The sequence below is a fragment of the Egretta garzetta genome, unplaced genomic scaffold (genome assembly GCF_000687185.1).
Source record: "Egretta garzetta isolate BGI_Z169 unplaced genomic scaffold, ASM68718v1 scaffold45, whole genome shotgun sequence".
Classification (NCBI taxonomy): Eukaryota; Metazoa; Chordata; class Aves; order Pelecaniformes; family Ardeidae; genus Egretta; species Egretta garzetta.
The window spans coordinates 12,381,787-12,401,627 of NW_009260028.1; the positions used below are offsets into that span (position 1 = coordinate 12,381,787).

Genomic DNA, 19,841 nt, shown 5'->3' on the forward strand with positions numbered 1-19,841 from the left:
GTTTTTTTCCCTTTCCCCTGGACCCCCCCCTGCCTCTGCGCTTCGCATGCGTGCCCGGGGCTTAGCACACCCATGAAATGCCTCCGTGTCCCACCACCCCTGCCACAGCCCGGTCTGCTGCCAGGCAAAGGAGAGGACAGCGGGACAGGGCGGGGAAGCCGTGGCCGTGTTTCATGTAGGATAAGGTGATCTTGCAGTACCGCCGTGGGTGGGGATTTCTCGTTGATCCTGGAATGATACTAGGTGGGATCAAGCACCCAAACCCCCAACCTGCCAGCGGAGCAGGGAGGTTTGCTGCGCCAAACTTAAGCCGGATTTGGAGTCTTATTTTCCTTCATAACGTTATTAACCCTTTGGCTGTGTTTTTAAGAAAAATTCCTATTAAGTCTGTTTCGAATTAAACATCCGCCAGCAAGGAAATGTTCCCCAGCCCATGCCCAAATTTTTTCCATGAAGAAACTACTGGGGAACATTTTCTTTTGACTTTTGAGATTTAAATGGCAGCAGAGCCAAACCAGCCAGTGGCCATATTCCCAGATGGGTGGCTTCGTGGCTCTCCTTTTCAAATGTCACAGGTACTGGCTTTGCTCACAAGAGTTGTAAGGAGTTCCTTTGAGAAAAATGCTTAATTCAAGATGATTTCTGTTTCCAGTTTCTTAATCAGCATCACATTTGCAACGAGGATGGAAAGTCAGAGGGGTGCAGAGCCTGTGCTAACTGGAAAAAAGAAAAGGACCGCCGCCTTTGTCAAGGATTCAAGGAAATCACCGAGGGTGGTATTTTCTTCCTCTTCAGAAAGCAAGTAAAGAATTTTGGAGCCATTTTGCTGGTTGACTGAGTCATTCTGGATGCCAAACAGAGAAATGACTTTTTTTTTTCTCAAAGAAATGTATTGAGTTCAACCTTTCTGGGTGTCTACTGTACCAACCTGTGGAGCAGGGCACTGATCCATCCACAGCCATTGTTCCTCTTGGCCTGAGGTCCACGATGAACAGAACGAAGATAAGACTGCCTTTGGGTGCTGTGGTTCTTGCGTTGAAACGTCAGCACACAGGAATCATTTCTGTCATGTGAGCTTTTCTTTTTAATTAGAGCAACAGCAACTGTGGTATAAATGCCTAGACTCCAGCAAACCCAACAGATTTTTCCAAAGCTCACTGTGCTATTTTTAACACGCCAAACTGGATTCAGATTAAAAACAAAACGCAGCAGAAAAATAATGGCATGATGATCGGCTCAAGGCAATTAAATATTTTTGCATCCCCGTGACTCTCTCGGCACAGCAGGGCAAGCACGCTCTGCGGTGCCCATGGACCCAGTTCCCTGTCTGTTTGGATTGGGAATGTAGGGCAATACCCTTTCAGCTGCCGACCGTCGGAGGGGTGCACAGAGGTGGGGTTCATGGGCAGCTGGGACATGGACACTGCCGGGGGCCGCTCTGCCTGGCCGGTGCTTGGAGGTTCCTCCTGCACGTGACAAAACTCTTTATCATGGTGAGGCATAAATGTGTTGTTGTGGGATCAAGGCCATTTTCTTAGTGCTGGCAGATCTCTGTGGGCAAGGGAAGGTACAAGGTAGCACAGCCTGAGTCTGGCCGGTGGTCTTGGCTCACCTTGGCTCTCTGATTTTAGCTGGCCCCGGTGAATTCGAGGCAGCTGCTGCTAGATGTTCTTGTTGTAAAGCAGCAAGAAATGAACAGCAGGTTCCTAAAACTCCATTACATTACAACAAAAAACATTTTAAAGAGTAAAAGTGGCTTAAAACCAGGCTTTTAAAGAAGTGAGAGAAAATGTCATACTTGAGGCCCCTCTCTCTCCGACTGCCTCTTCTCTTTTCTCCCCAGCAAGGGCTCCTCAGAGCACTGAGAGAGCCAAACCATAATCCTAGCACAGCTCCGTAATTCCAGCATAGCTCCATGATTCTTCTGTATCCGAAAAGGCTTGTTTACTGTTTATCTTTCTGAAGCCACATGCAGTCCATTACAGTTATTAGTTTATGCTCATGTTTGCCAAGATGAAGTGTAGGTCTCTACCGCTAGCCTGACCTATGGATTCAGACAGGCCAACCATAGCACCTTATGGTCCCCCCATCCAAACTCTTTTGGCTTAGTGCAAACAAGGCAAAACCACTTTGTTTCTACCGCCTTTTTAGTGAACTTTCTTCTACGGCTGCAAATTGGCCTCTCGCTGGCCTCTCACCATACCCGCTTTTCCTTGCGCTGTTAACTAACAGGACCCTTCTGACAGTCCTACATTATCAAGCGTGTTGTAACGTCAGATGTTAATTGTGTGAGTAGTTTTGAAACAAGCAGCCTGGCTCCGCTCACATTTAGTAAGGACATTTGGTGCTAAAGCATCCTTATTATCCAGTTTACAAAACATTTCCAGCTTAATGTATTAATGTGCTACAGGGTTAATTGCACTTAGTACTCCATTAGCAGCAATCGTGTGCCCTATTTATGTTAAGTAAAGCCAGAGTATAGACATTTCTGCTATTTGTCAAAGGTTGAAATACTTTTATGTCTGTTGCAGAAAATAACAAACTTTCAACTCAGCCTCTCGGAACCAGCCTTGGCTGGTTCCCAGTTACATTCTGCCGTTAATCATTAGGACTGAAAGACTGAAGAGTAGCAACATGTCCCTTAGTATAGTCAGCAGGTCACAAGGCTCTCTTTAATGTAACCTGGCTTCCTCTATGAGCCTCGACAACTCTAAAAAGTAATGAGATCCCTCCCTGCTTGTAGTGACAGAGCCAACCCCTGCCATGCCGTCCCTCTCAATGGACGTCCAAGATTGCCCTGGGGGTAACACATATGACTGTATCATAGACGTTTTCTCTTTCTTGAAAAGAGAAAAATATCTTTTCCCATAGCACTCTGTTCAGGGATGTTATAAGGATGGGAATTGCGACTTAGCATATAGCCACTTGCCTTGGGATCCTGATACGTCAGCTCTGTCTGGCGGCTCCTGTTTCTCATTTTAAGGCCATGTATATAATTAGGAGGCTAACGGGATTCACCCCATTTAACCGTTAACCGTAGCCATCTAAAAGTTAGTGATGACTGCTCCAAGCTAGCTAGTCACATGGGTTCCCCCGTAGTCACTGGGGAGGTGGGTGGTACCTCCAGAGGATGATTCATCCCATCTTAAACTGGGTTTTGGAGATGTGTGGGCTGATTTACCCGTTGGAAGTTGTCCTCTTTCTCTACCATCAAGGGAGGGGATCTAGCAAAGCGACATGCATGAGATGCCAAACTTGTAGATGTTGGAAGTTACGTCAGATGGATCCCACCCGTACTTTTCACTTAGGTGTCATGTTGAAACGAATATTGTCAGGCCACGTTACTGCCTGAAGGTAAGTGTGAATCAGCAGGACTGCAGGGCTCCGGCTGTTGGAAGTGAAACGCCTACCACGCTCCCCAACCCACTAACAGAAGCGCTCTTCAAAGAGCTCAGGGGGAAGCCTTCATTTTTGCTCGGACTCTCAGCTGAGGGCTCTCGCGCTTTCTTCCCCCCCGCCATGCACATGCACACACACGTACTTACTCTCCGTTCCTCTCTTAGAGAAGCTCCTCCTGCATCAAACAGATGGCAAACCCGGCATGCTATTTTTAATACTGCCTAGCGTTTGAAGCTCAGATAAGTGGAGTGGTTTTCTGAATATCAACAGTTAATTAGTGCGAGGAATAAAAAATAGGTATTTTGGATATAGCTGGGCTCATGCTATGCCTGTATCTGAATTCAAAGAATGAGAAACCTGGGAGATGTTTAGATGTGGGGGTTTAGGTAAGGCTTCTGTTGGATATTGGGAACTATGACTGTCATTTATCACCATTTTTTGAGGAAGACCTATTTGCTTACATGTTTAGAAACACGAGTTCCTTCCAGTGATTTCTGCAGAGTGGCATCTAAAAGTTCTGGATCCTGCTTCATTTTGATACAGGCACCAAAGGCCTCTGGAGAGACAGGGAAAATCCCATTGAAGAATTCCACGTCAGCCTTCTGGCCTTCCCAATTCAGAAATCCTCCATGAAAGCTGCTGTTACAGAAGCAGCAAGAATTTTCACAGTTTCTGCAAGGTATCTGAGTTTTACCAGACTCTTTTTCTGACACACTCTCCTCCAGCCTCATTAGTGAAAGATTATCATTTTAGGTTGTTTCAGCTCCGTGCTTTCAGCCCCGACTCTGGAGACGGCTCACTAAGCTGAATGGAAGACATCACCAAGTGCTAAAAGCCATGGACACACAGCAGGTTGAGACCAGCAGAAGGAAGTAGGACTGGAAATGAAGGATAGGCTGGCTTTGAAAGTACGTCTGCATTACTTGTTTAGGAATTTTACTAGGGTAAAAAAACCCCAAACACAAGTTAAATTCTTGGAAGAAAACCCAATAACCAACAACAGATCAGAACAGGATAACATTCTGGACAGGGTTTACAGTTTACAGAGAGGATTAGCTGTTCTGAGGATCAAATATAGAACAGAAATTGGATTTGTAGGCTGTGTTTTTACCCATCCTATCTGAAAGCAAAATATAATGTGATTAGTTGTAAGCTGGGAGGTTGCAGGGTGTATGCGCTATGGTCCCTTAGTAATTTCTCCATCGCAATCCTTAATATTGAGCTGCTCCTCTGAGTGGGAAAGCCAGCCAGAGTAGCAGGGCTCTTAATCCCGACTCTTTCTGAGAGGGCTTTTAAAACCCTTGTCCTCGACTAGAGGTGGATACTGTGGATTAAGAGACAACAGCCCCTTATTTCAGAGGAAGATGTTTCAAAAAATGCAGAACTGTCTCCAGGAAAGAAAGCAGTCCCACAGAAGCGAGCTCCGGGCCAGGAACCAGACATCCCCATCAAGTCACGCTGTCCTACTTCACAGTCACTGCATGCTTCATCAAAATATTATTTCCACTCCAAAAAGCCTCAGTTATTATTCATTCCACTTTTCCCCCTTTTGCTTCACGTTACTTTCCAAGGCAGGCAGACAGTGTTCCCCACTTAAATCAAATGGCTACTTCTTGGTCTTGATGGAGACTTATTGAAATGGTCGAGCTGAGCATTCAGGGAAGACTAGTTTTCCTGTTATTTTTTTCTACACATGGTAGAAGTTTTGCTAACAGGAACAGGAATATGAAATAATGTTAACTCTCAAACGGGGGAAGTGAATTGTTTGCAGATGCTGCATAATTTTTGAGGAACACATTCTGTTTCTTCCTGGCACGAATCCAAGGGAGATGCAATTAACAGGGGTTTTATGTGGCTGATTTTCTTTGTGGCATTTAGTCATCAATCTGCAGACTGAAGCAGAGGCCTCCATTCCCCTTTCCCATGCGGTGTGTCGCCTCTGTGACTCTGTTCACAGGATTTCGGCTCTGCCTTTGCTTTCAGAAATGACACTGGCAAACGAGTGTCTTGTGCTGTCTGGTCTCTTGAGGAGACTCTCATACCACCAGGCAATACTGGAGTCCCCTGTGTCCACTCTTTTTCGTGGGAGGTGCATCAGGAGCTGCATCCCTGGATTTTTTGGGCTGTGCTGACCCGCGTGACTAGGCGTTTCTTTGACGCCTATTATGGGGAAACCTGTCTGTGCCCCATACATGCTTGATCTTAGCCCACTACCACAGCTGTAGAAACTGCTGTGGTCTCCTTGCCTTTGGCCTCTGTTATGCCCCATAGCAAGTTCTCAGTCCTGTCCTAAGCAGTGATTTCTTCCACTGCTGGGCATTAAGGCAGAGTGAGGAGCTGTGAGACACATCGCAGCAGTGGCTTGCCACCCAGGGATAGCAACAGGGACCTAAGCGAGACGATGACTGTGGGAGAGCTGAGAGAGGTTTGCAGGGAGACAAAGTCCCTCACTGCTGACTGTGGGCCTGGATCAGACCCACAAACAGTGCCAGAAAAGTATCATCATGGAGACCTGGGCTGAAGATCAATGGCTTCGGGACATCTGCCCAAGTAAGGACATCTTCACAGGACGGGGTACGATGCTCACTTCTCCGCCCAGTGCCAACAGGGCTGCCTATCCTCAAAGCTGCAGGTCAACCATCTTCCCTGGTCATGGGAGAAATCATGTGTCCCATCTGGCTGAAGTACAGCTGCGAGCCAAATGTCACTGTATTGCCTTCATGCTGCTAACGTCCCTGCGGTGATAATGGACTCTAGGCAAATAGGATTCCTATACCGTGCTGGAGCCATCAATAGTACGCAGCGCTGTCCTCCTGTCTCTCCAAAATACATCCCAATCGTATTCCATCGGCACAACTTACATTGACTTTACTGGGAACATAAACCTGCAGGCAATAACAGGAACAACTGCGTATTGCTGGGAAACATCTGAGGCTGGCTGCTTTGCTTTAGAACAGAAGAAAGTTGGTCAAAAAAGCTCAGCAGGTTGCAATACAAGAAAACTTTAGTAGCATATGCTCTTTGATTAAAAAAAACCCAACCAGCTGAGGACAGCCATCCTGAGAAGAGTATCAAAGTGTGGTGGGTGATTCACAAACCCACTTTTAGCAAACTTAAGTAAAAATACCAAGTATGGAAAGCTAAAAAGCATGTATGGAGATAGCTCATAATCTAGAAAATAGTATCTATGGTCTTTGTTTTGCTTCCCACTCTTTCACTATTATGTGGAGTAAAAGAAGCATTAAAATTCATCCTCGATGCATTGAAAGCTCCTGCTGCTTTCTATGAGTCAGGCCAGCTTCCTTACCTTTAATGGTTTTTAATTTTTTTTTTCTTTTTTTATCTTTTCCTCTCTTATCTGTCCCAGTCAATAATAATTGATTTCCAGAATAAGAAACCTCAATACCTGAAATAGCACTCCTGGCACATCATAAGCCTTTACCCTCTGTTCAGCTGCAATTAACATCATCTCCTCAGTTACTGCATGTACCAGTTGTTGTACCTTCCAACACTCCGTCAGCCTATTTTAGAAGCTGTCACTCTTGTAGGATGCTGAGTTCTGCTAGGAGCAGGGTTTTAGCCCTATCTGAACTTGATTCACTATGCTTTATTGCTTTGATGGCTGCTGTATTTCAATAATCAAGGGTCAAGCACTGGGCAAAGCAGGCTTTTAAAACACACCTGTGCCTTAATCCCACTCATTTCCCTGGTAGCAGTTACTACCTCAGCAACCAAGTGCCTTGATGTTTTATGAAAATACTGCCTGGTGTAATCTCATATGGGTGGGAAAAAGGGAAAGGTGGGTGTGCACATACATATCAGTCACAGCCACCTCTTGAGGCGACCAATATCACTCTCTTCTCTACCACAAAATCCCCCTTCAAGAGTAAGAGGGCTCCTCACCACCAGTGAAAACTGAGGTCTGAAGCCTTGCTTCAGCATCAGCCCGAGTGTCGGTGCGTCGCACCCCAGGCACAACAGGACTCAGCCAGGCTGGCCAGATCCTGCCGGTTTGTCCTGGCTCTCCCAATGCTTCAGGCTCACGATGTCCCGAGTTCTGAGCAGGCATTAGCAGCTCCTCGCTGGCAGAGCGTCCCGCGGGCAATCCCATGGCTTCGCCATCGCCAGCAGCAGAGGTCTGGGTCAGCGGCACACGACACCTCTGGCTGGAGAGATTTCCCCTCGTGTCTGAAAGGCACCTTAGAAAAGGCACATGGGGACCGTGTTACTCCAAAGCTATTACGATTTAGGAATTAATGCACTCAAAGGCTGAGACTGCTGGTGCGAGGCTGCAGGCTTAATTAACTCCTGGCACCTATGCCTTTTGGAAAAGTCTTTCATTAGATGATGACATGTTATTTTTCCAGCATGGTCCTCACCTTGCCGAACACACAGTGCCTGCTTGACTGACCAGATCCGGGGAGGGTGGCAGCACGAGGCAAGGCAGCGAAACCAAACCACAGGAAGGCGATCCTGGGTGACATGTTCCTCATTTTCTGGGTCACCAGCCTTGAGGCTGATCTGCGGGTGTGCAGATCCCCTGTGTCCGTGATGGGTGGCAATGCAAACTGTGCCTGAGCGTGTGGGATGCTACGGGTGGTCCTGAGAGGTGGAAAATAGCATCTCCAGCAAGGCAGCTGCAAGAAGAGGAGTCTTTTGACCTTGATCTCCCTGTGCCTCAGACCTCACCTGCCATTGGGTCCCAGAAGTCCCATTGCGCTGCTGCATCCTGAACCTGGAGGCTCTGTGGCTCTTTCTTCTTCAGGGGTGCAAGGGAGCTGAGCTCCAGCACTGGCCAGGGAAGCTGCCCCATTCCACACCCCTACTGCTCCCCACAGCAACCTGGCCCCTGCCGCCTGTGGCCACCCCGTTGGCGCCAGCAGATCCCCAGACAAATCAGCCCTGCTGCTGGCTGTTGTTCCTGGCTTTGAGAAGATGAACCGGGCCCGACTTCCATGAGGCACGTTATTGCCATGGTGGTTTCAAAGCCTCCACCATAGGCAACCAAAGGCACACAGAGAGGCTTCCTCCCCACTCCCACCCCGGCTGCAGAAGAGCTTCCCAACCAGGGATCACCACTGCCCATGTGCCCCGACGGGCGTGGGAGTCCTGGGGAAAATCATGGCATGGGATCACGTTGCTGAAAGCCGCATCTCAACAGGGGTCAAGGGGACGTTGCGCTCCCAGACCCACTGCCCCAACGGCCTTCTCAGCATAGGGGCTGCCTGGCGTGCATGGGAGGGCAGGGGGATGGAGAGGTGTTTGGGGGCGTGCGAAGGTAACAGTGGTAAATTTTGTAATACAAGGTCCGAGCTCTGACCTAACAGCAGCATCGATACAGCCTGGCAGTTGGCAAGAAATTGGGCACAACCTGGGGGGGAAAAAACCCCTCTCTTTGGTTTAAAGCTATCTTAAGCTGGTGTAGTCCAAAAAGCATTGCCCTTTTATAGTACCCAAGAACCTCCCCAAATCTGGGCTGGTTTCCTCCTAAACCTGGGCTCTTACATGCTTAAATCTGCATTTGTTATCATCCTGCAGCAATACTGCATTATGAGATACCTTTTGCTCTCTGTTCACATGCGTTATTGCTCTACTTCTGAACAGTGCAATTAGGTCTCCAGAGTTTGCTTGCTTTATCGAAAAAAAGCACACGTATTAAACAGGAGTAGAGAAATATTCCAGCTTAGAAGTCAAATCAGATAATTGAAGTGGTAGGATGAGCCTTAAAATTAGCCCAGTTTGCGCCTGAATAGAGTTCATATCTCACTGGGAACTAACCATCCTTTCTCTTCTTTGTCTCCCATTTTTTTTCCCCTGGCTGCTGTTCGGTTTGGAAGGTGATCTTTAGTAAATACTGCAACTCCAAAGATATCATGGACCTCTTCTGCATTGCAACGGGGTTACCAAGGTAGGTGTCTCTTTTCATTTATGACACTCATCTCCCTGTTGTTCCTTCGCTTCTGGGGACAATTTAAAGACAGACCCCAAATGATGCATTTACCTGCTATTCAGGCTTCTCTCTCCTTCCAGTCTACTGGAAGAAAAAACTGGGGCAACCCGGAGAGCACCAGCCGGAAAAGTGCATGAAGCTCTGGCAGGCATTGAGCCACCTCAGTGCTGGCTGTGCCTGAGGAACAGAGTGGAATTGAGTAGAAAGAAGAGATATAGTCTAAAAAAATAAAAGCAAGTGCAGAAGCCCAGCCCTGAGTGCACACGGGTCGTGTGCGCCTGCCAGTTATCCCTCAGCACTAGGTTTTTGCCTGTGTTGAGTGAAATGCAACCTCATGTTTAGAACCTGCTTTTTAGGGAAAAATTTAGGGCCAATGAGAAGCATTGCCACTAGCTGATAAGCTTTCTTTTTAGATACAGTACAATCTGATCCCAGGTGTGGGGGTAGTCAAACACAAAGTACCCCAGCAGAACCATTGTATAGAACTTAAATATCCCCAAATCCATTGCCCAGGCCAAGTATTTCCTAACTGATGTTGTCCTGCAAAGGCCACGCATATCTCCTGCTGTAATTCCCCGTAGGGTTTGTTTCTCTTACCTTCAACCTAGAGAGCAGCATCCAACTCAAACCTCTGTGTTGGGAGGGATCCGGGATCAGGCGTAGGTGTGCGTCAGGGTGGGAAAGGCCGGCGCGCAGTGGAGGGTGGCGTGGTGTAGCACCCGGCAGCTTCTACACCGCCTGTCCAGGGCGGTGGTGCAGGGGGAGTCACATCTAGAAGGGGGCATCTGCTGTCTGCGTAGGGGCCTTGAGCAGCCCAGGCCAGATGCGCAGCAGCATGCAATAAGCCGTAGCCTTAATGTTTGTATGCACAGGTTTACAATAGAGAAAAAACACAGGAAAAAAACAAGCCAATCCTTTAATCATGGGTTTATTGTATGACTCCAGCTCTGCGTATTGAAAGATAAAATTGTCCATATTGACTCATAATTTGCATAAACTGCTGGACAGAATTAATGCCCTTTGCTGTTTATCTTGGCTATTTCCTCCCATTTGACTTGAGAAAGGTTAATATCTCTCATTTGACTATGATGTCAAATACTTCCACTCTGTCACCCAGGAAACTTTTTTTAGCGGTTCTAGTCATTCACGAACAGGGTGTTCACTGTGTATTTGTCATTTTATTTTCATCAGAAGGCTTCCAAAGAACTGTTCGTTTCAACCAGGCTCCTGGAGCCAGAGTAAACATCCAAGGTTTACATCTGAGCCTACGAGATCACACCTACCACAGTATAAAAAAAAAGGGGGCTCCGTACTCAGCAAGACATTTGTTTTGTTTGTTTTGGTAAAGGAGTAAGTAGACAATTTCAAGACATTCATAGCACCAGTAGTCATTTGTGTAGTGTGAGTCAATACATAGCTGCCGAGTCAATGTGTCACAAAACATAGCTTTTGAAGAGAAACTGTTAATTGGTGAGTCAACAGAATACATGAGTTAGCAAGGAGCAAAGTCTGCTCCAAGATCAAAGATGATCACACTTAACATTTTCCCAGAAACACCTCCGGTAATCGAAATGGGTGAAGCATCAAGCCTACCCCATCTCAGGCTTCGACCCTTTCGGCGCCAAGGGAAAATGGGTCTGAGACAGTGCCAGGCCAGGCCAGGAGTGCTGCAGGAGAGAAGGTGGCTATGCGCCACATGCAGCAGCACAGGATTTCAGCCAGCATTTCTAGGTCAAATAAATGTCTTTGAAACACACTTTTCAGGAACACAACAATCTCCCTTTTGACGGCAGACAATTGTATGGTGTCCATTGATCCGACAATGCCTGCAAACTCAGAGAGGTAAGCCTTGCTGCAACCCACTCCTCAAAAGTGGGGTCAAGGCCAAGGGAAGGGGTGGTGGTTGCCTGCAGATGCCTTCTGCGTGCAGTGGGAGGTGAGCAGCTCCCTGAAGGAAGGGAGATGACAGCAAGAATTGCATGCAGGCTTATAACACTAATGCCTCCTGGTTTTGAAGATTTTTCGTTGTTATTAAGGCAGGAGTAATTATTTGAGGAAAAAATACCGCTTTTAAGTGTTTAATGTAGAACATCTCATCCCATCCCACCCTGTTTGCTGTCAAATATGAAATACAAACTGCGTTCTGAGTGTTGCTAACATGAACCCGCTCTGACTCTTCCAGGTCTCCATACAAAGTGATACCTGTTGCCACTGGGCAGCTCTCAGGTAAAAACAACCCTTTTGAACCAAATTTACTAAAGCTGAATTTGCAAACGTTTGGAAATTGAATTTGGAACACGTGGAAATTGTGTGGCTGCGATGCAAGAAAGAAGGATGATGATGTCATGGTTGTAGCTATGGCAGAATAAGAAGTGTTTGATCACAGTGTTCTGGAGGAAAGCTGAAAAAAAACCATCGCCAGATTTCAAAGTATTTAAGGGTGAGGTGGAATGGCTGGGGTCTAGGGGACTTTCCCAGCGCTTACCTGGGGTCTGACTCAGCACCACTGATGTCCTGGGGAAAGTCTTGCAGGGAGCAGTGGGGTTTTTTTCAGGCAATGCAGACGACGTTTGAAAGCCTGTCCTGCAGTCTTTTGTTAAACTTGTTCACCTCGCAGCAAAGCTCTGCTGGAAAGCTGAGCACGACATTTAAACCCCATGTTATTTCCAAATGGCTGAGGCGAGAGCATAATTTCTGTTGTGGGCATGGTAGCTCTAAGTGTAATAAATGTTTAAATACACCTGACAAGGCTAAAGAAGGGCTGGATGAAAGAACTCATCTGGAACACGTTCCCCAGCGCACAGCGCTGTCATACACCACGGGCAGGACTGAAGTGGCACTTCCACTATTTCTTTTTCTCTGTCCGTGTCACACTCAGGCCAGTAGCTCTCAGACCCGGGAGCAGAGCATTTATTTGCTTGGGGCAATTCCTGTAGAGCATCTGGCTCATGGTCTCTCTCATCTGTGCAACTGCAGTTACCTCCTGCCACTGGCTCTGAGGCAACCTGAGCAAGAGCCCGAGCCTGTACACTGCGAAGCTGTAGGGAGAGGCTGGCTGCTCAGGCAGGGGCTGCAGGAGGGTAGGAGACATCAGCTGGGGACAGTTTGGAGCAGTAAAATGAGAAGATAGGAGAGACAAGGGGCAAGAGATTAAGATTATCTTGGAAATGGAGACTGCACAGGAAGAACAGGAGGGAGCCTGAAAGTCTGGGGCTGGAAAAAGTAGTTTTCAGGAATGGGTGAGGCTCTTGGATTAGGGGCAAGGCAGTTTCGCTGGTCCCACCTTGTCTTCTTGCTAATGCTAATTGCAGGTCTCACCTCGGCTTCTTGCTTAGGCTCCTGTGTTACGCAAGAAAACACAGTGTCTCACAGCACTGCCTTTTTTTCAGATGGGCAGGCGGAGGGAACCAAAGCTACTCCCACGTCCGCTGCAGCAGAAACATCTGTAGGAAAAGGGCACAGCAAGGCTGTGTGCTGCGGGGGGGGGAGGGGGGCAGTGGAGAGGCAACAGCAGGGAGCTTGTGCATGCAGAGAGCAAAGATGAATGGAGAGCAGAAAGAACAAAGAAGCTAGGAAACAGGGAAGAACTTTATCACAGTAAGATTTGTTACGAGCCATAAACAGGTTCCATGTCAGTGATTGCTGCTGTTGCCAGAAGGAGGTAGTCAAAGCCGAGGGACGCCCGTGACCGCTAAGGAAAAAGACGCCGTCTCCTTATTGTAAGAAACTCTGCTGGAAGAGCATCACTCTTCTGGTCCAGGTGTACACTCTTTGCATTATCAGACTAGAAAAGGTGAGGTCTTAACCGGGGCATGTGTCTCTGTGTACGAGCTGGCCATTTGCCCCAAGACCAAGAAAGACTGGTGAGCAGGGCCACCAGGGCTGGAAAAAGGCAAGAAAAATTCTGGCAGTAGGTTGCCAAAGCATAAAGACAGAGTCTGCTATGGAAAGAGGAGGAAAGTTGAACTGAGTGTGATGGAACTAACTAATGTTCCTTGGTATCTGTTTCTCTTTCACATGGGTTGTCATTAATCTTAAGCATTCCTGACATTTTGCTGAGAGTAGGAAGAATAAACAGAGTGGGAAATTGTTCCTCTTCATTAAAAGAAAAAAAACAGCTCTGTTTTAGTCTTCGCTTCTTAAACAACTCTGCCTGCGTGATTCTGCTTCCCAAAGCAACTCATCCAAATACATGCCAAAAAAGGGGTCACCCCAATTTTCACAGCAGTGGGAGGTAATGCATCTCTTTTCAGCAGTATCCCAGGCAGCTGGAAAAGAGTGACGCATGCTTCAGCGGAACAAAGACTGTAAAAGGTGGGACTGGAAAATACGATCCTTTGGGAGGAAAATATAAGCAGTGGCTTTTATCCAGCAGAGGAGATATCCACCGGAGCCCTGCTAAGAAACCATTCTTCATTTCCTGGCCATAGTCATGGGAGAGGGTTGGAATTAAAAAAAATTATTATTACAGTAAGCAGCCATTGGATGCAGCGGCGGTCGCCCTACCACCGCGGGGTCAGCTGTCTGCAAGGCAAAGGCGGGGGCCCAGCTGGCCAGCTCTGAGCCTGTGGGGCCACTGCCTTGCATGCCGTCCCTCCTCCCGCGGCCCCGGACCAGAAGGCGCGCAGCTGTCCGAGCAGAGCATCAAACCACCGGTGCCAAACCCTTCCTTCTCTCTGGGGTCTTTCAACTCGAAGCCCATCGAACAGGCATCTCCTTTCTCCCGACAGTGGAAAGGCTCTGGTCTGCGTCCTCGCAGTGGCACAGGCTCAAAACTCACAAACCGATGGCTGTGTTGTGGCTGTAATTAGTAGGGTTCGGGCACTCTGCAATAGCACTGGAGATGCCAATTAAATGAGCAAATCCTACCAGCAGCACGCTCCTGAAAAATAAGATTGAAGGCTGTTAGGTTTCCAGTAGTGCTGAGAAAGGAGCTATTGTGGGGCTCAAGCGAGCCTGATCCACCACGGTCCTGAACGGGGGGGGAAACATGCACAAGGGCTTTCCTCCTGCTCCAAAGTTAGGGCAGCAAAGCACAGAGGCGGCTGAACAAGCCCTTAAAGACGTCAGCGGTGGTGTGACCTGAAAGAGCACGACATGTGCCGAGCTCAGACCCAGCTCGCTCTGCACCTCTGTCTCCAGCTTGTTCTGGTGGGTCCTTCAAGACAAGCATCCCCTCATCCCTGGGGGAACGGGCAAGGAAACCCAATCTGAGCTGTATCTGATGGGGATGGAGGCCAGCACGTGGGGAGAGCTCACCCCCTGCCTCTCCTTGCTCAGCAGCCTCAGCGCCGGGGAACCCCGCCAGCGTAGAGCCACTTGGCCAGGCTGAGGCTGTAGGCAGAGCCTTTGCCTCCCACTTCACTCGACGTTCAGTTATTGGCCATTTCATCTAACAAGCTCTCTTGCACAGAGGAAAACCCACAGTCTCTCCCCAGGGATATCGGCTTGCAGCGGGGGAGCTAGCTCGACCAAGACCTATGTAGCTGCCCGCCAGAAGGGCCACGTCTGAATCAGTGCTAGCCCCGCCTGGCCCGCCGCTGAGCCCACTGACAACGTGTACAGCTGCACCAGAGGTCTCCGGGGACTGTTTTGTTGGGGTTTTTTTCCCCTGCATGATTAAATACACAGGATCGTGTGCAGATTGCTATTGATAAAGTGACAGCAGCTTGTCACTGTGTCTAAATCTTCTTATTCTGGGATCTTTCTCTTCTCCTTTTGGAGGCATATTCACACTCGCAGCCCAGGCAAGAGGGAAAAGGCAGAGACTGTGAGAGAAAAAAGCCCTCCTGCCTGCTGCTCCTGACGCACATCCCACGTGGATGCGTGCATCAGGATGGGGACAACTACTCAACTGCTTCGGGATTACTCACATAAGCAGGGACTTGCATGCGGTATCCCAAATTAACCTGAGCTGTCAAGCAAATTTGGCGCTCGATACGACGTGATTCATGGACGTGGGCTCGGACTTGAAGCACACCCCTTCCTGAGGCTTTTGTCCACCTGGCTGTTTGTTTTTTAAATTCCTCTGACTGCCCAGATCCAAACAAGCTGCAGAAAAGGAAATACGAAAGAGAGCCAGAGGCAGAGGTACAGGCACACGTGAGGGACAGACTGTGTGGCAGGAATTCGCCAGCCAGACACTGGCAGGGACAGGCAGACGCCCACCTCCTCGCAGCCGTGCTCAGCCACAGCAGAAAAGACAGGGGGAAACCAACCCACCCCCACAATCCCACGCACTCCCCGCTTGCCCCTTGTTGAGGCTGGCAGGATGGCGAGGGGAGCTGGGGGAGGCGGGGGGGAGGATGGAGGTGGCTCCCCACCTGTGATCCCGGTGTGTCAGACGGGAGAGGAAGAGTCACTGCCAAGCAGGGCAGTGTGAAGCAGAGGGTGCATGCCAGTGGGTTATACACCATCTGTGTCACCGCATGCATAACCTGAGCTGCCCCAGCGTGTGCCTAGTCCCCATCTGGCAAGGAAGGTGTGCGCTCACTGCCAGCCCTCCAATCCATCCGCGGCGGGAGCCGCAGGAAAAAATGCTGCTGCCGTATTCCCTCGCACCTGCTTGCTGCCCCGACCTGCTGGAGATGGGGATGACGGGAGGGAGGGCAAAATGGCTCCTTGCTCTGTGATGCCCCAGCCAACCTCCCTGCTGAGCTTGGCAAGGTCCAGCAGGCAAGGAGCCGAAGTCCCTGTGCCCACAGCGGGCGTGGGAATGAGCCACGGAAAGCCTGGGGAGGCCTGAGCTGGCCTGTCCCCTGCCCGGCATTACACTATTGCAGCATCTTCCAGAGGGGGTTTTTCTAATTTTCATTTGTCAGTGCTAAAACGCCCTGCATATTGTGCAAAAATCTGACTTGCTGAACACCTGCATTTGCAAATGTTGCTCATTCACGGTGCTGGCAGGGGGGTGAGCTGAGAAGAGGGTTGCTCTTGGCTTTTGGGTCACTCACTGCAGGTGGGAGCTGGAGACCCTCGGCAAGGTGCACGGATTGCATTGGTGCATGCTACATGCAGTAGGATTTCCTTTTCCGAGAGGGGATCACATCACCTGGGATATCAGCCCTGCCCAGGTAAAAAAAAAAAATGACAGAGGGAAAGGTAGGGAGTAAAACGACACCTAGCCTTCCTGTTTTACCGACAAGTGGGAAAGCGAGATTAATTGGTGTTGGCACAATGTCTCATTTTCTTCAGAATTGGGGGTTAGCAGAGGTCTTCCCTTCAGAAAGGAACAGGGCAAAGAAATGGATCTTTGTCTCTTTAAGATGAGATAAACTGCCACTCTTAGTCATATATCTTTACTGCACCCTAGGGTTATAAAAACATACATCTTCATTTTGAAAGTCTTTTATTACATCCATAAACATCAGATTGCAGCGGGCTGTTCCCTGGATGAGAATGTCCTAGTACTCCAAGTGAGTTTTGACAGGGGGAGGGAGTGAAAGTAAGATTGGTTGGTTTTTTTTTCACTGGAACGGTGTTTATAGGGAACTTGTCAGTCTCTGGCATGCTACAGCCACTGTCAGAGCTGAGCGGCACCGAAGTGAGAGGACACAGGTTTCTCTGCTTATTCTCACTGTTGGACTCGGGTACCATCCCAGGTGCTGCACACGGTAAGCTTTCCTCCTGTCTTAAATAGGCTGCAGCCTTTGCTTTGTCTCAGCACTTGCGTCTCCAAATGGGTTTTTTGAGAAAACTGAAAAATGGGTCGCTGTGAAAAGGAACTAATCTCTTCGTTTGCTCTGTTAGCCACTCTGCTGGGAGTCGGATCGCAGCAAAAAAGAAAAGAGGGAATTAGATCTGAGACTTTCAGAGCACAGAGTGCTTGCTCCAGTTTAGAGACACGGGGGTAACAGCCAAATTGTTTTGACCAGAAAAGTGAATGCTCTTGCAAGTATTTCTGACATCTCTAATACCTGAGGAATTGCAAATCCTTTCAACAGGTACAAGAGCTATTATTTAGAAATGCGTTGTAAATGCTGGGCTGTATTTCTGTCTGATGTGTTCTGCCTGGGCGATTGCACTCGTGAGGCGGCGTGCTCCCTCAGGCAAGTGCAAGAAGTAGCTTCAGAAATGCCACCGGGGTATTTCTACATAGGGTATAAATGGGTGTTCTGTAATCTGCAGCGTGTATATGAGAGCGTGCAATGTTTCCGCTCCTTGAGCATGAGAACCCAGGAGTACGTCCACATTGCAGGCATGAGAATGATTGTAGCACAGTGCAGTTTAAATTAGCTGGTGGGAGCAGTCTCAAAACAGCAGCTCACAGCTCAGCTCAAGGTGATTTATGCTTCCCCTGTCTGTGTGAATACATTGTGGGCAGGCTGAAAGATGGGAAAACATTGCTATCATACTTCTTCTTCCTTCCTGGAGCGTACTGTCCCTCGAAATCTAGAGTCTTGCTTTAAGGGCTCGTTTGCTTTTCTCTGCATTAGTGATTGCAGTCCTGTGATGGTCTTGGGAAGGGGCTGGGGCTTCACCAGGCTGACCTTCCTGAGTCGCCTGAGCGCCCAAGCGCTCAACTTGGCAGTGGGAGGCAGGGAGCTACCGGCGCGAGTACTCCCAGTGCAGTCACTGCCGCAGCAGCTCAGGCAGCAATGGGATCCCTGTGGTGGCTCTGTCCAAGTTATGTTCTCAAGGGAAAAGGGGTTGGGAAACTTGTGCTCTGCTGTGTTCATCCCAAGAACCAGGAAGGGTGGACCTCATTCTGCAAGGACAGTCACTTCGGCATCTCACGTTTGCCTGAAGTTTATGCATAGCAGTGCGATCCTTATGAATTTGCACCAAAAAAATCGATCTCCAGGATAATGTCCCAGCGTAAATCTGAAAGGCAAGCTGGGTTTTCTTGTGTTCATAAGCTGTTGCATTATTCGTGGGCACTCTGGCACAGTGTGTTGATGGGGTAGAGGCAAGTCCTTGTGAGCCAGACCTTTCAAAAGTGGGTGGTGATTCTGGGTGTCCCACCCAAGGAAATGCAAAAGGGGTCTCCTTTCCAGAGAACCTTAAAACAAGCTACCTTTCAGAGGCCCAGCGCGCCTCCCAAAAAAATTCTGAGAAACCTTGACTGCAATCTGCAGGCAGAAGGCAGCAGGTGAGATGAGGAGTCACTGCCAAACACTGTCGCTGTTCAAAGGACGGGAACGATTTTTTGGCTAAATGCCTCATCATCAGAGCTGGAAGTCTGGGGATGCCACTTTGCAGGGGGTTGAGGGTGTCTTCTTTCCTCTGTCATTTTCTGTTATGTCTCCCTCCTGTTTCTTTCAGAGAAAGAAGAATTGTTCCAGAATTTATTGGGACAGATTGCCGAGCAGCTCTCGAGGTAAGAAGCTGAACATCATTATTAATTTAAAATGTTATTTCTTTTATCAGCCCGAAGTGAAATTTTCACAAGAGACAGAAGGGCATTTAAGATCTCTTTCAAATCCCACTCTTCCTGCCAAATTTAGGCCTACTACACACGTGATTTCATGCTGACAGCAATATGGTAACTTAAACAAAAACGATTTTGGATATTATCTTTGATCTAAAAAGGAGATCAAGTATTAAATATAAATGCTCTTATTGTGCTCCTGCCCTCTTAGGAAGCAAAAGAAATGCTGCTTCGCTGAACAGTCAAATCACCTGATTTGTTCCATTTTGCCCTTTGTCACCCAAACATGCCTCTCCTCCAAGAGGATTTCTGAACATCTCTATAGCTGTTTAATTTATTCCAGCTGTTTTCAAGAAGACAGATCAATCCCACCACAGCTCAGCAAATCACCAGCGTAACTCAAAAGGACGAGGGTCTCCGGGTGTGCAGACACCAAGATGCTGCTGTTAGGCGAAGCATTATCAATTTAACTTCCCTGCCCTAGGGGGTACAACAACAAGGCACTGAGAAGAGAGGGTGTGATGGAGTGTTGCAGAGCCCACAGTACATTCCCAGGGCCATAACAAGATAATTTCTTGTTAATTTTTCTGAAAATTAAACTTGGGTGTATTTTCTGCCCAAATTTTAGCATTTCCATGGAGAATTTTCCTTATGGCAACCGCCATTGGACCGATCAGTCCTCTGAAAAATGTAGACGCTTCCTAGCCAAAAGTCACTTTGCACCTAGGGTAGGTAGGGCACTAAATGTATAACATTAATCCATGAGGGTTTTCTTTTCAGGGTTTTTAAGATCAATGAACTGAAAACGGAAGTAGCTAATCACTTGGCAATGCTGGAGAAAAAGGTTGAATGTGAGTGTGCCTTTATTCCTATCACAGTGGGAACCGGTGCCTCGGAAGCCCCTTGCCTTGCTGCCCCTCCTGTACCCCTGCCCCGTCCCGCTCCTCACAGCCCCTCTGCTTTCTCTCCTCGCTCATCATTTGGCTGGCCTTGAGCCCAAAAGGCCGCAGGCCAGCCCGGGGTGAGGTAGGGGGAAGGGGGACCCCGTGGTGGCACCGAGTGGCAAGGCGAGGCCGGGGAGGGACGCCTGGCTTCGCAGGCATCCGGAGCGCCCCAGCGGGC

General features: G+C 48.6%; 1 protein-coding gene across 4 annotated transcripts in view; it reads left to right on the top strand.

Annotated features, from left to right (window-relative positions):
* PDE9A (phosphodiesterase 9A) overlaps positions 1 to 19,841 on the top strand; it is a 51,141-nt gene that overhangs the window by 5,800 nt on the left and 25,500 nt on the right. The window contains exons 2-6 of one of the 4 annotated variants that reach the window (XM_009641015.2): positions 9,237 to 9,307; positions 11,114 to 11,191; positions 11,532 to 11,575; positions 18,614 to 18,668; positions 19,500 to 19,570. In XM_009641015.2, coding sequence (XP_009639310.1) covers positions 9,237 to 9,307; positions 11,114 to 11,191; positions 11,532 to 11,575; positions 18,614 to 18,668; positions 19,500 to 19,570 — 319 coding nt within the window. Of the gene's footprint in view, positions 1 to 9,236; positions 9,308 to 11,113; positions 11,192 to 11,531; positions 11,576 to 18,613; positions 18,669 to 19,499; positions 19,571 to 19,841 lie in introns of those variants that run through there. The other 3 variants (XM_009641016.1, XM_009641017.1, XM_035896451.1) reach the window with 3 other exon arrangements.